Consider the following 13,713-nt stretch of genomic DNA (forward strand, 5'->3'; position numbering starts at 1 on the left):
AAAAAGTTGCTCCTGTACTTCCTAAAGGAAAACAACATTGCCTTCTGAAACATGACTGGGCATCCGATGATTGTAAAACAGCCATGCAACAGCAAAAGGAATCACACAATAAATTGTGCAGATAGGGACTACTTTTCTGTTCTGGCACCATTCTTCCCAGAAGCATTTCTTAACTACAAATGTTACATAGAACTACAGTGGGTTTACAAAGCAATGTGTTCTCCAGAATGAAGGAATGTTATAACATCTTGTCCGTTCAATGAGTATTATTCATTAACAACACCTGAAAATTACGCAAAATATATAAACTGCTGTCATGCATAATTTCAAAACCAGCCCACCAAGTCCAATATGCTTCAGTATATTGTGGTTTTCTAACACTTCTCCACCAATTTTGTTTACCAAGCAGTGCACAATCCAAACTACACTCGATAATATACATACAGTATATTATACAACCAACATACAATTCTCTTCATTCACTGCCAAGTAATACAGGCTTTGGAAAACACAATTTAGGCAGAAAAATGCCCAACCAACCAACTGAAATCAGTGACTTGGGGAACTGACCTTCACTATTGAGTTCAGCCTCAGAAACCTCACTTCCTTCTGATGATTCATGCTGGGAGGAATCTGAAAGGGAAAAACAGGACAGCTGAATGATTGGCATGACCAAGATTTTTAATCAACAACTCCATGCCTCTGCATCTAAACCAACACTGTCAAAGAAGCCCCTTGCATTTACAGCAAACAACAAAAATAGAAGCAAAGATACATTTACCATGAGCCTTTGAGCAATTCCAGACAAATACAAGGAGGTGAAGATTACACATACTCAGAAGTATGTAACTGACAACCAGCTGACTGCTTAAAAAACCTGGGTTTTTACAGTAAAGTGGCTCACCTTTGCTCCTGCCTGGGGACCCAGCATCACCACTGGCCCCCATCTCAAACTATTCAGCAAAACCATGTGCAACTTTCAGAGTTCTCTTAAAGAAACTTGTAAAATACTACCAATCTCAGAAAAAGGTGTTACAAAGCCTTGCTCTGACTTAAAGGGCAACACTTAGAATCTGTAGCTATAAAATTCTAGTCAAAAGCAAGGCACAGTCAGAGCCCAGGTCATTTCCTCTCACACTTCCCCTTCCTCATGCTCCCTCCTCACAGTCACGTATAAAGCACATGGCATTATGCTGAGGAAAACAAACCACCTAGATTTCTCTTCTCCAATGAGTTCAGTTAATACTGCAGCTAGCACAGGCAATGAACATCATTCTCCACGATCAGGAGAACTGCTGCTGAAATTTCATGCAATGGCACCACTAAATATGGTGATACCTACCTGCAAAACAAAACTAACGGAATTTGCAAGAAGGAGCACTGCTGCTAGCAAAACCTGCCTTGAAAAGCACACAGCTCAGGCTGAAGAGCCACGTGCTCAGAGAGAAGCCAGCAGGACAATGGTGTACTGTTCACATCCTGCCAAACCACTAAACCTTGGGTGACCAGCACCTTAGAAATGCCTTTCATGACTTAAAATAATGACGATTACCATCACAATTTGCTTATAGCAAGCCCCAGAGTAGTGTGATTTGGGAGATTAAAAGCAAAACAAAGAAAAAATCAAAAAAGCCAACCTGGTGGAAGTATGAAAAGAGGATGATTGGAGAAGATGTACAATTTCAATTAGGCAACATCTTTGCAAATATTTATATGAAAAAATATTCAATTATGGTAATTTATAAGCACAAAAAACCACATCTGATATGCTATAATTTTATTTCCACATATTTTCCTTCACTGATGTCAGAACTCTGGTGGCTGCTTCAAAAATATAAAGTAAAAAACATATTCCTGACTGCACAGAATCTTATAAAAGCATACAGATTGATTTGTCCCTAAACTAAAAAAAACCAAAGCACAGGATAAAGGAGAGTTACTAAAAAAATCCGAGGTGAAGCATCTTTAACCAGACTAAACTGAATCACAAGGATGCATTTCTGTGGAGAACCCAACATAAGGGATCAGGAAAGACCACAACCAGAAAATCCCAACTTCCTGTGTGTCTAATTTAGTTGTCAAGTCAAATAACAAAAACCAACAGAGGCAACCTATGACAATGATTATACTGCTGCAATTCACCTACACAGAGCCCAGGGCTCTTAAATGAAGGCTTGCAGTAAAATGTCTCACTCCTGCAGCACAATATTACTCAAAACCTTTCCATAAAAGAAACAAGGTGATGAAACAATCTTGAATTTCCATCTTACAAGAATTTAACTCCTCTGCTTTTCTTCTCCAAGTATTGGACACATCACTAAGAGACCTGTCTCTCCTCCGACTCCTGCCACGGTACACGTAGGCATGGTCAGAATCTAAAAGAAATCAAAAAGAAATCACTGGGTTTTTCTCGAGGGAACTCAAGTGCAGCACTGAAATTGCTTTGAATTTCAAAAATCTAAAAGGACTAAGGAATAATGCCTATGAAGACAACAGATTCTGCAACACATTATGAACACGAGTAACTTCAGAAAGCTCCTGTTCTTACCTATGAAGGAACAACTTGTTCCTTCAAAAGGGCCTGTGCAAAGCACAAGAGAGCAAAGAACAAAGCTCCTCCTATACTTCCTAAGGAAAACAACATTGTCTTCTGAAACATGACTGGGCATCACATGATAACACTTCTCCACCAATTTTGTTTACCAAGCAGTGCACAATCCAAATTACACTCAACACCAGCACACAATTCTCCGTATTCGGTGCCAAGTAATGCAATATGTGGAAAACACATTTTGGATAGAAAAATGCCCAAAACCATGACATTTAGGACTCATGGTACTGACCTTCAAGGGTGACCTCAACCTCAGGTTTCTCACTTGTTTCTGTCAAGACATGGTGGGAGGTATCTGAAAGGGAAAAAAGAAGAATGCTGAATGATGGACATGGACAAGATTTTCAACCAAACAATCCATGCCTTTGCATCTAAACCAACATTGTCAAAGAAGCCCCTTGAGCTCACAGCATGCAACAAAAATAGATGAGCCTTTGAGCAATTCCTGACAAAGGCAAGGAGGTGAGGATTACACTTGCTGCACTTGTGCATTTTGAAGAGTATCTTGTTTCAGATCTCTGTAAGATGGGGTATGGTATCACTTTGGGAGCATGTCTGAAGGAATCTTTGCTTCAAAAGCTTCTCTTCACATGATGTGTGGGGTGTAGAGCAGAAAGTCAGCTCTATCTACTGGGACACCTTAATGGAGTATATTTGAACTGTGTCAAATACATCATCCAGGTCATGGAAATAAGTACCATGTTTTGATCTAATTCCAAGGGAGTGCTGGGTACATAACTAGCAAATGCAAAGCTGTACAAAAAGGAAGAATTAGGAGTTGTTTTACTAGACATAACATAAAGTACAGTAGTAAAAAGCCTGTCACATCAACTGATCATTTAGAACCTGTCTGAGAGAAGTAAATAAGATTAAAACAATTAAAATTATACAGCATTTTTGGAAATTTAGGAATAGGTATTAGACTGGAAAATGGTCTATCTAATCTAGCACCAAATCCCTGAGAAACACTCACCATTAAGGGAATTGTACAAAAACTCAAATCAAATGGCAGCAAGTTCTGGAAGAAAACTCCCAGATGGGACATTTCTTCTTAAGACACATTACACCAATGGCATTAAACACTGAAGTATGTTTTTTTTAAACAACACATCATCATCACTAGGTGTCCTCTGACCTTGGGTAAATGCACACAGCTCCTACGTAAGAAGTCTTCCTCGTAGTTCTAAATGTTCTCATTCACCAGCACTGGCTCCAGTTTCTCAAACATGATTTTCTTCCCTTCAAAACAAGTTCTTCTGACACACATAACCTCAACTTTCTGATTGCTGAATTCCAATCACACCATGCTGCCCACTCATCCAATCTCATTAAGACCACCTCAGACACCTTCATCAGCTCCAGCTAACCTGGGGGATTCCAGGCACACCATAGTTCTGCCACTTCCCTTTTCACCGTCTTACCAAGGTTACCAGAGAGGAAAAACAGTGAAAACCCCCAATGACAAAGAACAAAATAGACCAAAACTAAAGGTTTTCCTTGAGGGAAACAATCACTTGTTCAAATCTGCATCACTGGCTGTAGCTTTCAGACAACCTTCTGGAAGAGCCAGATCTGCCTGGCTATAACTTATCTGGATTTTTAGATTGTCATTCTGCCTACTTTGCTCTTAGGGCCACAGCTGTCTGCCCGAATCACCTCACTATCACGTTGGGATCACCAAATGTAGGAGTTGATATGGTCATAACACACAAAGTAACACCACACAATTTAAAACAGCCTTAAGCCATTTAGCCAGTGCTAAATGGCTTGAAGCCGTTTTAAATTGTGTGGTATTACTTTGTGTGTTATGACCTTTCTTGTTCAGCCCTTTCTTGTTCTGCATTACACCCTTTTATACGCTTTACTTTACATGCATTATGCCTGTGTGACCTCTGTTCCCTTTTATGACTGGTCAGTGCACCTTGGCACTCCTTGTCTCATTGCTTTCAATATCTTCACCTGCTTCTCTAAGCTGTAGCCCATTGGGGCTGAGGCTCAGCCACAGCCCCAATCCCAACTACCACAAAATGTCTGCCTGCACAGAGTGGTGTGCATTAGGAGATTAAAACAAAGTAAAACAAAATTCAAAAAAGCCAACCTGGCGGAAAGAGGAATAAAGAAAGGCTGGAGAAGATGTACAATGTCAATGAGGCTACATATCTCAAAATATTTCTGTGAAAAAAATATCCTAGGATGTTAATTTATCCTCACATAAAAGACTTCACATCTCAAAGGCTGTAACTTTATTTCCACATCTGCTTCTGTACTGACATCAGAACTCTGGTAGCTGTCTTCAAAAATATAAAGTAGAAAACATACTCCAGACAGCACAGAACCTTAGAAAGGCAGAAAGATTAATGTGTCCATAAGCCAAATCAAACCAAACCAAACCACAGAATAAAGGACAGGTACAGAATCACAAAAAATACCAGGTAAAGTATCTTTAAGGATGATAAACTGAAGTGCATGAATGCGTTTCGGTGGAGAACCCAACTGAAAGGATCAGGAAAGAACACAACCAGAAAATCCCAACTTGCTGTGCATCAATTTATGTTGTCACGTCAAATAACAAAAAAACAACATAGATAGCCTACGATGATGATTATACTGCTGCAATTCATCCACACGAAGCCCAGGGCGCTAAAATGAAGACTTGAACTAAGACATCTCACTCCTGCAGCACAAAATTACCCAAAACGTTTTCATAAAAAAAAATAACATCTTCTTTGCTCAATCGGCATTTTTTATCAACAACACTTGAAAATTATGCAAAAGATACAAATTGTTGTCAGGCATCATTTCAAAACCAGCTCACCAAATCCAACATGCTTCAGTGTATTGTGGTTTTCTAAAACTTCTCCACCAGGTTCATTTACCAAGCAGTGCACAATCAAAACTCCACTGAACACCAGCTCACAATTCTCTTCATTCACTGTGAAGCATTGCGGGTTTTGGAAAACAGAATTTAGATAGAAAAATGCCCAACCAACTGAAATCAATGACCTGGGGAACTGACCTTCAACAGTGACCTCAACCTTAGGATTCTCACTTGTTTCTGACATGTCATGGTGGGAGGTATCTGAAAGGGAAAAACAGGACTGCTGTATGGTGGACATGGACAAGATTTTCAACCAAACACTCCATGCCTTTGCATCTAAACCCACACTGTCAAAGAAGCCTCTTGCATTCACAGCATGCCACAAAAATAGAAGCAAACACATTTCACCATGAGGTAACCTATGATGATTATACTGCTGCAATTCACCTACACAGAGCCTAGGGCTCTTAAATGAAGTCTTACACTAAATCGTCTCACTCCTGCAGCACAAAATTACCCAAAACTTTTTTATAAAACAAAGCAGGGAAATAAAATAATCTTGATTTTTTATCTTACCACAACTGAAGTCTTCTTTTCTTCTCTCAACACTGGTATCTTCATTAGATGAACTGGTGCTCTTCTGTCTCTTGTCAGGTGGTAGATAGTCATCCTCATTACCTTTAAGAAACAATTTAAAAAAACACTGGTTTTTTGTCCAAAAAACTCAACTGCAGCACTGGAACTGCCTTGAATTTCAAAACTAAAACAGAAATAAGGAATTGTGTTTATCAGGGTAACAAATTTTCAACAAATTACTTAACTGAGTAACTTTAGAAAGATCCACTACTTAACTGTGAAAGAACAACTTGTTCCTTCAAAAGGTCCTGTGCAAAGCACAAGAGAGCAAAGAACAAAGCTGCTCCTGTACTTCCTAAGGAAAACAACATTGTCTTCTGAAACATGACTGGGCATCACATGATTGTAAAACAACCATGCAACAGCAAAATGAATCACAGAATAAATTGTGCAGATAGGGACTACCTTAGTTATCTAACTGGGAGCAGTATCATACAGGAGTAGATCCCAAAAGACAGTACCTATGTTTTGTCTTGAAGAGCTCAAATGTACTAAACCCACTTTCAAACCAGTGAAAAACCAATGGGAACCAATGAAATTCATCAAACAGGTCAACTCTGCCTTAAACACACACAAGTGGACAGACAGGAGAACTCCACTCCACTTACACCACCTGCAGCACTGCCTTTCTGTTCTGGCACCATTCTTCCCAGAAGCATTTCTTAACTACAAATGTTACATAGAACTACAGTGGGTTTACAAAGCAATGTGTTCTCCAGAATGAAGGAATGTTATAACATCTTGTCCGTTCAATGAGTATTATTCATTAACAACACCTGAAAATTACGCAAAATATATAAACTGCTGTCAGGCATCATTTCAAAACCGCCCACCAAATGCAATATGCTTCAGTATATTTTGTTTGTCTAATACTTCTCCACCAATTTTGTTTACCAAGCAGTGTTGTATTGCACTAAATAGTTATTTTGTTGTTTGCACTGTGTGTTTGGTGTTTGCACTGTTCACATGATTTGTATCCTATGACCACATGGTCCTTCCCTTTTCCCCTCTGCCTAAGTGTCAGTGTGGTGGTCTCTCCCTGGTTTATCCCTCCACTCGCCCCTCCTCACTGGTATCCCATTGGCTGTGGTCCTCTTCCTCCATCCCCCATTCCCCCAGGTATAAAAGTCTCCCACCATCAGGCAATGTTCTCTTTCCCATCTGGGGGGTCGCCTGAGTCTGAGGTGTCTCCACACAAGTCAATAAACAGAGGACATTAGTTCCCACATGGAGAAGAGCGCTTCTAGTCTTTTGCCTTTTGTCCATGTAAGATCATGTGGGCTGGGGTCCATAGCCAGCTGGAATGGACCTGAAAATCCTACTCAGACACAGATTTTTACAGCTGGCACCCAACATGGGGCACCATTTATTGCAGCTTGAATTGCTGCTAGTAAAGTCCAAGGTAAAGAAGCAAAAAAGGTTTGCATAATATCCACAGATGTTTCATTCAGCCGCGCGGTGAGATGTTCAGGTCCCCGGCCACACACACATTTAGGGTCCAGCATTCCCTCCCCAAGTGCCAGGGGACTGATCCTGGTCTTGGGGCAGTACAAAGATACAGCCTAATCAGGGAAATGGGAGGCAGTGGCCCAGGAATATAAGAAGAGACATAGGAACAGAGGAAGGAGAAAATGGTGTGTAACTTAGAGGTTGTCCCCCAGGGCTTCCTCAAAGCAGTGCACAATCCAAACTACACTCAACACCAGCTCACAGTTCCCTTCATTCACTGCCAAGTAATGCAGGCTTTGCAAAACACACTCTGAACAGAAAAATGTCCAACCAGCTGAAATCAATGACTTGCAGAACTAACCATCAACAGTGACCTCAACCTCAGGATTTTCGGTTTTTTCAGACAAGTCATGTTGGGACGAATCTGAAAGAGAAAGATAGGACTGTTGAGTGATGGACATGGACAGATTTTCAACCAAACACCCCATGCCTTTGCATCTAAACCAATATTGTCAAAGAAACCTCTTGCATTCACAGCATGCAAGAAAAACAGAAGCAAAGATATTTTACCAAGAGCCTTTGAGCAATTCCTGACAAAGGCAAGGAGGTGAGGATTACACTAGCTGAACTGCCGCAAGTGTAATCCTGCACAGACTCCAGACTGCACAGAACCTTAGAAAAGCAGACTGATTAACGTGTCCATAAGTCTAACCAAACTAAACCAAACCATAGACTAGAGGAGGATCACCAGATGAAGCATCTTTATGCAGGCTAAACTGAAGCGTATGAATGCATTTCTGTGGAGAACTCAAGTGAAGGGATCAGGAAAGAATACAACCAGAAAATCCCAACTTGCTGTGTATCCATTTACATTGCCATGCCAAATAACAAAAAATAGGAGTGGCTATGATGATGATTATACAGCTGGAATTCACCTACACGGAGCCCAGGGTTCTAAAATGAAGGCTTGCACTAACACATCTCACTCCTGCAGCACAAAAGAACCCAAAATGTTTTCATAAAACGAAGCAGGGAGATAAAATCATCTTACTGCAGTTGAAATAGTTTGATTTTCTTCTCCTTCTATTGGCAGTTTCCTTAGCCGACCTGGTGTTCGTCCTCCTCTTTCTCTTGCTAGGCGGCAGGTACTCATCATCGTCATCTTCTAAAAAAACCAATTAATAAAAAACATGGGTTTTTTTTGCCTTCTATGGACCAAAAGTCAGGCGTAGCTTTAGAACAGCCTTGATTTTCAAAACTTAAGCAGAAATAAGGAAGTGTGGGCACCAAATTTTGCAGTAAATTACTTACTTGAGTACCTTCAGAAAGCCCCTGTTCTTACCTGTTTTCTAATTCGTCACCACCAGGCTCATTTACCAAGGAGTGCACAATCCAAATTACACTCAACACCAGCACACAATTCTCCTTATTCAGTGCCAAGTAATGCAGGCTTTGCAAAACACACTCTGAATAGAAAAATACCCAAAAACCTGTAATCAATGACCTGCAGAACTGACCTTGACTAGTGATTTCAGCTTCAGAATCCTCACTTGCTTCTGATGAGTCATGTTGGGAGGAATCTGAAAGGGAAAAAAGAAGAATGCAGAACGATGGACATGGACAAGATTTTCAACCAAACAATCCATGCCTTTGCATCTAAACCAATATTGTCAAAGAAGCCCCTTGAGCTCACAGCATGCAACAAAAATAGAAGCAAAGATATTTTACCATGAGCCTTTGAGCAATTCCAGACAAAGGCAAGGTGAGGATTACACTTGCTGAACTGCACAGGCTACACTGCACAGTTGCTACCTATGACTGAAGGAAATTCCAGTGTCCTGGCTTTGTAGGGTTAATACAATAATAAGTATATTCCCCTTTCTTACCCAGAACTACTGAAAATATAAACAAAGGCTGCCTGTCCCCACAGATTAGGTATTTTTTTACCAGCTCCACAGACTCATGGATACTGCACTATGATGACTTCCACAACAGGCTGCAAGGGCAACAATCAAACATGGGAGGGATATTCATAATCACAGTGCTTTTGTTGAAGTGCACAAACAACACAAGCAGGATTCACCAATCAACACTCAGTGTGAGAAAGAACAATTTATACTTAACTGCACTACAGTTAAACAAAGTGAAGCTAATTTTATCTGGAACTCTATCAAAATGAAGTAGCAGTGCATGAAGGAACATATTTTAGTTATTCCAGCAGAGTACTGCTGGAATGTTTACAGGGGCAGGAAGGGGAAGCTGGGTTGTTTTGCCAGTCTCTTAGCTGGGCATGGGCAGCCTGCCTGGTTGGATGTAGAGATGGTTGTGTGCTTTTCCTTTGCCTTAGACCTCTCCTATCCAGTGTTTTTACACACTGCCATGAAGCTCTATCTGCTGCCATCTTGTTAGCTTGTTCCTTGCAAGAGATTTAATCCTGGCCACTACACTAAGATTCACCAGCTCCACGAGGGAGCAGCACGGTCCCCGTGGCTGCCTGGGGAAGACATCCTTCCCGCTTTTTTCACCCAGACCCACTGCACGGACAGCCAGCTTGACCTGGAGCAGGATTTCCACAAGGCCTTTTCTTGCACAGTAGTGTGACATGACAATAAAGGGCTTCCTTCTTTCCAAGTGTGAGAAACAGCTGCTCACTTTGAAAATTTAAAAAGGTTTATTAAACCTTAACAAAAATACAACAAAGGACTACATAAGGAAAAAGTTACAGTGCTGGGAACTGCCCACGTACACACCACTTGGCCAGTTTGTCTTCAAGATGGGTGCTCAGTCTTTTATACCCCTGGGGGTTGCATCAGCCAGGCCTGGTCCCTCCCAATGTCTGTCAGTCAGCTCTTCTTTGCCATTTATTGCTGGAGACTGCTTTCCTGTAACTTGACTGGAGGTCAGGTGTTGCCATGCCTCAGCCCTAAGCAACAAGCTTTTCCATTCCCGACTGCCCCAGGTAAGGGACACATGTGCACGTCTTCTTTTTTACCTGTCCTACACAACCCAGGCTGTCTGATGGTCACAATACGGGGGGTGGGGGAGAAAAGGAAACTATGGGGCGAACAGAGGACGTCTAAACTACAATAACATAATTATACATCACTAAAGCTTTTTCTTAATATTCCCACAATAGTTATCCTTTAATTGCGAGAGCCAGTCATCTCAATATCGTTCTATAACACAAGCATGCCCCAGCTGCCATTCCAGACAAAGGCAAGGAGGTGAAGATCACACTTGCTAAACTGCACAAGTGACACTGCAGAGTTGGTGTTATGACTGAAGGAAATTCCATTGTCTTGGCTTTGTAGGGTTAACACAGAGGCAAAGACGATCACCTTGCGTGGGTGTTGTCACGATCCATTTGTACAAGTGGGGGCTGTGATGGTTCGTTGACTCATCTCAGAGTAGAAAAAAACAACGCAGAGGGGAGTTCAGTATTAATCAAAACAAATGCACCTTTTATTGAGTGCCCACAGCAATGCAATAGAGGGATTAGAAAAGGAGATAAAGGATAGACAGAGAGAGAGAGAAAGAGGGGAAAGTATAGAGCTACCAATGGAGAGACGAAATCCTCGTGGTCTGGCCAACAGAATCTGTCTTGTCATATCAGGGAGAATCTCAAAGTCTTGGTTAATTCAGGGTCTATTATAGTCCTCTGCTGAGAGGGGAACAAGTAAAAGACAATGGAAAATAAGTCTATTGAAACTACCGAGGGGGAATACGCACAATGAAGAATAACTGTATTGCAGCCATCAAGGGGGAACAGGTCATGTATGCAGCAGTGAGCAAGAGCAATTGTCTTCTTGGTCCAACGACCACACCTGCAGGCAACACTTGGCAAACATCTCGCTTTGGTCATGCCAGCCCCTGCTGTGTTAAAATTATAGGGGTCTTAGTCCTTGGGAGGGGGGCTTTACTCTCCGTTTGTCATGGTGGTCATGAACCAGATGAAGGATTTCCCGTGAGGGACCACCAAAGTTACCCCAGAAAGTTCATTTGGCCAAGAGGTGGGGAAATTCATGGGCCATTGTCATGAAGCAGGTGCAAGCATATAAGGCGAGTCATTCCTTTGCCAGCCCCTGCTCGAAGCAGTGTACCATGGCAGCACTGCGTACACAGCTGTGAACAATCACTTGGTGAGCATCCACCTCAACCAGGCCAGAACTCCAGGGAGAGTCCTCAGGGTCCCGGTGTTATAGATGGATAATGAGATGACTGGCTCTCGCAATTAAAGGATAACTATTGTGGGAATATTAAGAAAAAGCTTTAGTGATGTATAATTATGTTATTGTAGTTTAGACGTCCTCTGTTCGCCCCATAGTTTCCTTTTCTCCCCCACCCCCCGTATTGTGACCATCAGACAGCCTGGGTTGTGTAGGACAGGTAAAAAAGAAGACGTGCACATGTGTCCCTTACCTGGGGCAGTTGGGAATGGAAAAGCTTGTTGCTTAGGGCTGAGGCATGGCAACACCTGACCTCCAGTCAAGTTACAGGAAAGCAGTCTCCAGCAATAAATGGCAAAGAAGAGCTGACTGACAGACTTTGGGAGGGACCAGGCCTGGCTGATGCAACCCCCAGGGGTATAAAAGACTGAGCACCCATCTTGAAGATGAACCGGCCACGTGGTATGTACATGGGCAGTTCCCAGCACTGTAACTTTTTCCTTATGTAGTCCTTTGTTGTATTTTTGTTAAGGTTTAATAAACCTTTTTAAATTTTCAAAGTGAGCAGCTGTTTCTCACACCGGTCTCTGCCCTTGCAATGGTCGTGAGGCAAATGAGGAAAAACTGGGACCATCTCTGACAGGTGCTGGGAGCGTCCACCCTTCCTCCCCGTCATGGGAGCCAATGCCACCCCAGGGAGTCGCACTGCTGTGACACACTGCCCCCTGCAGCCTCCGGGCGGCACTGCAGCATCTCCGCCTCCACAGCTGCCAGAGTGCCCTCTGCTGGCTGCCAGTGTAACCACACCGCAGCGGACTTCGCTTCGCGGGCAGGAAAATGTCGTTAATGCGTTTTCTTCTTTGTGCTCGTTGCCGATGCTGATGTGCTTGTTTCTTTCATCTTGTTTGTTAGAGATACATAGATAGATAGATAGGTAGATAGACAGATAGATATACATATGAGAGAAATGCTACTAACTTCCAAAAATTTAGAAAGGTTTATTAAAACCTTATCAAAAAGACAACAGAAGATAGAATAGAGAAAATATAACGGCGCCAGGAGTAAAGGATCTTTCCCACTATGGGCTCACCCACACAATGGGGGTTTCGCCTTTTAACCCTTTATCCCCGCCCAAAATTCTGTCCTCCTTCCCTGCCCAGGGCTGGAGATCACTGCCTGACACCTTGACTGGAGCTCAGGTACAGCCATGGTAACGAGTGACCCTCGTAAATGCCCAAAACCCTGATAACAATGCAAGGGGCATAAAACACAACTATAAATCTATAAAACTTCTCTTAATAGATAAACATGATATCTGCCTTTTAATTGTGAGAGTCAATCATCACATTACTCAACTATCACACATAGAATAGAAAAAAACTATTATTCATTTTCCCATTCCTTTGCGGGGAAGCCATGTATTTCATAGTCATTAAAATTTTAGATGAAGAGGGTCATCTTTCCGTTCCAGGGAGGGCCACGCCAGGGCCCTGCCCTTTTTGGAACACGACTATGCTTTAAAGCAATGAAAAGAGCTGAGAAGTAAAACAAAACAAAAATCAGAAAAGTCAACTAGGTGAAAATACGAAAAGAGAATGCTTGGAGAAGATGTATAATTTCAATTAGGTGACATCTTCCACATATTTCTGAGAAAAAATATCCAATGATGTTACTGTATCCTCACAAAAAACACTTCACTTCTCAAAGGCTATAAACTGTCTTTCCACATCTGTTCCTGCACTGACATCTGAACTCTGGTGGCTGCCTTCAAAAATATAAAGTAAAAAACATGTTCCTGACTGCACAGAACCTTATAAAACCAGACAGATTAATGTGTCCATAAGCCAAAGCAAACCAGACAAAACCACAGAATAAAGGAGAGGTACAGAATCACAAAAAATCCCAGGTGAAGCATTTTGAACCGTACTAAACTGAAGGGCATGGATGTGTTTCTTTGGAGAACCCAACAGAACTGATCATGAAACAACATAACCAGAAAATCCCAATTTTCTATCTGTTTACTTATGTCATTG

The 13,713-nt window shown here is 41.8% G+C and overlaps 1 protein-coding gene across 1 annotated transcript in view; it reads right to left on the minus strand.

Moving 5' to 3' along the window:
- Positions 1-13,713, minus strand: part of GTF2I (general transcription factor IIi) — a 77,875-nt gene that overhangs the window by 27,184 nt on the left and 36,978 nt on the right. Inside the window, exons 16-22 of the mRNA XM_041424982.1 lie at positions 9,032-9,094; positions 8,566-8,679; positions 7,876-7,938; positions 6,006-6,107; positions 2,844-2,906; positions 2,271-2,375; positions 571-633 (exon numbers count right to left, since the gene is read on the minus strand). Coding sequence (XP_041280916.1) covers positions 571-633; positions 2,271-2,375; positions 2,844-2,906; positions 6,006-6,107; positions 7,876-7,938; positions 8,566-8,679; positions 9,032-9,094 — 573 coding nt within the window. The remainder of the gene's footprint in view (positions 1-570; positions 634-2,270; positions 2,376-2,843; positions 2,907-6,005; positions 6,108-7,875; positions 7,939-8,565; positions 8,680-9,031; positions 9,095-13,713) is intronic.

Source organism: Onychostruthus taczanowskii, unplaced genomic scaffold (assembly GCF_017590055.1).
Source record: "Onychostruthus taczanowskii isolate IOZ18803 unplaced genomic scaffold, ASM1759005v1 scaffold86, whole genome shotgun sequence".
In the NCBI taxonomy this organism is placed as follows: Eukaryota; Metazoa; Chordata; class Aves; order Passeriformes; family Passeridae; genus Onychostruthus; species Onychostruthus taczanowskii.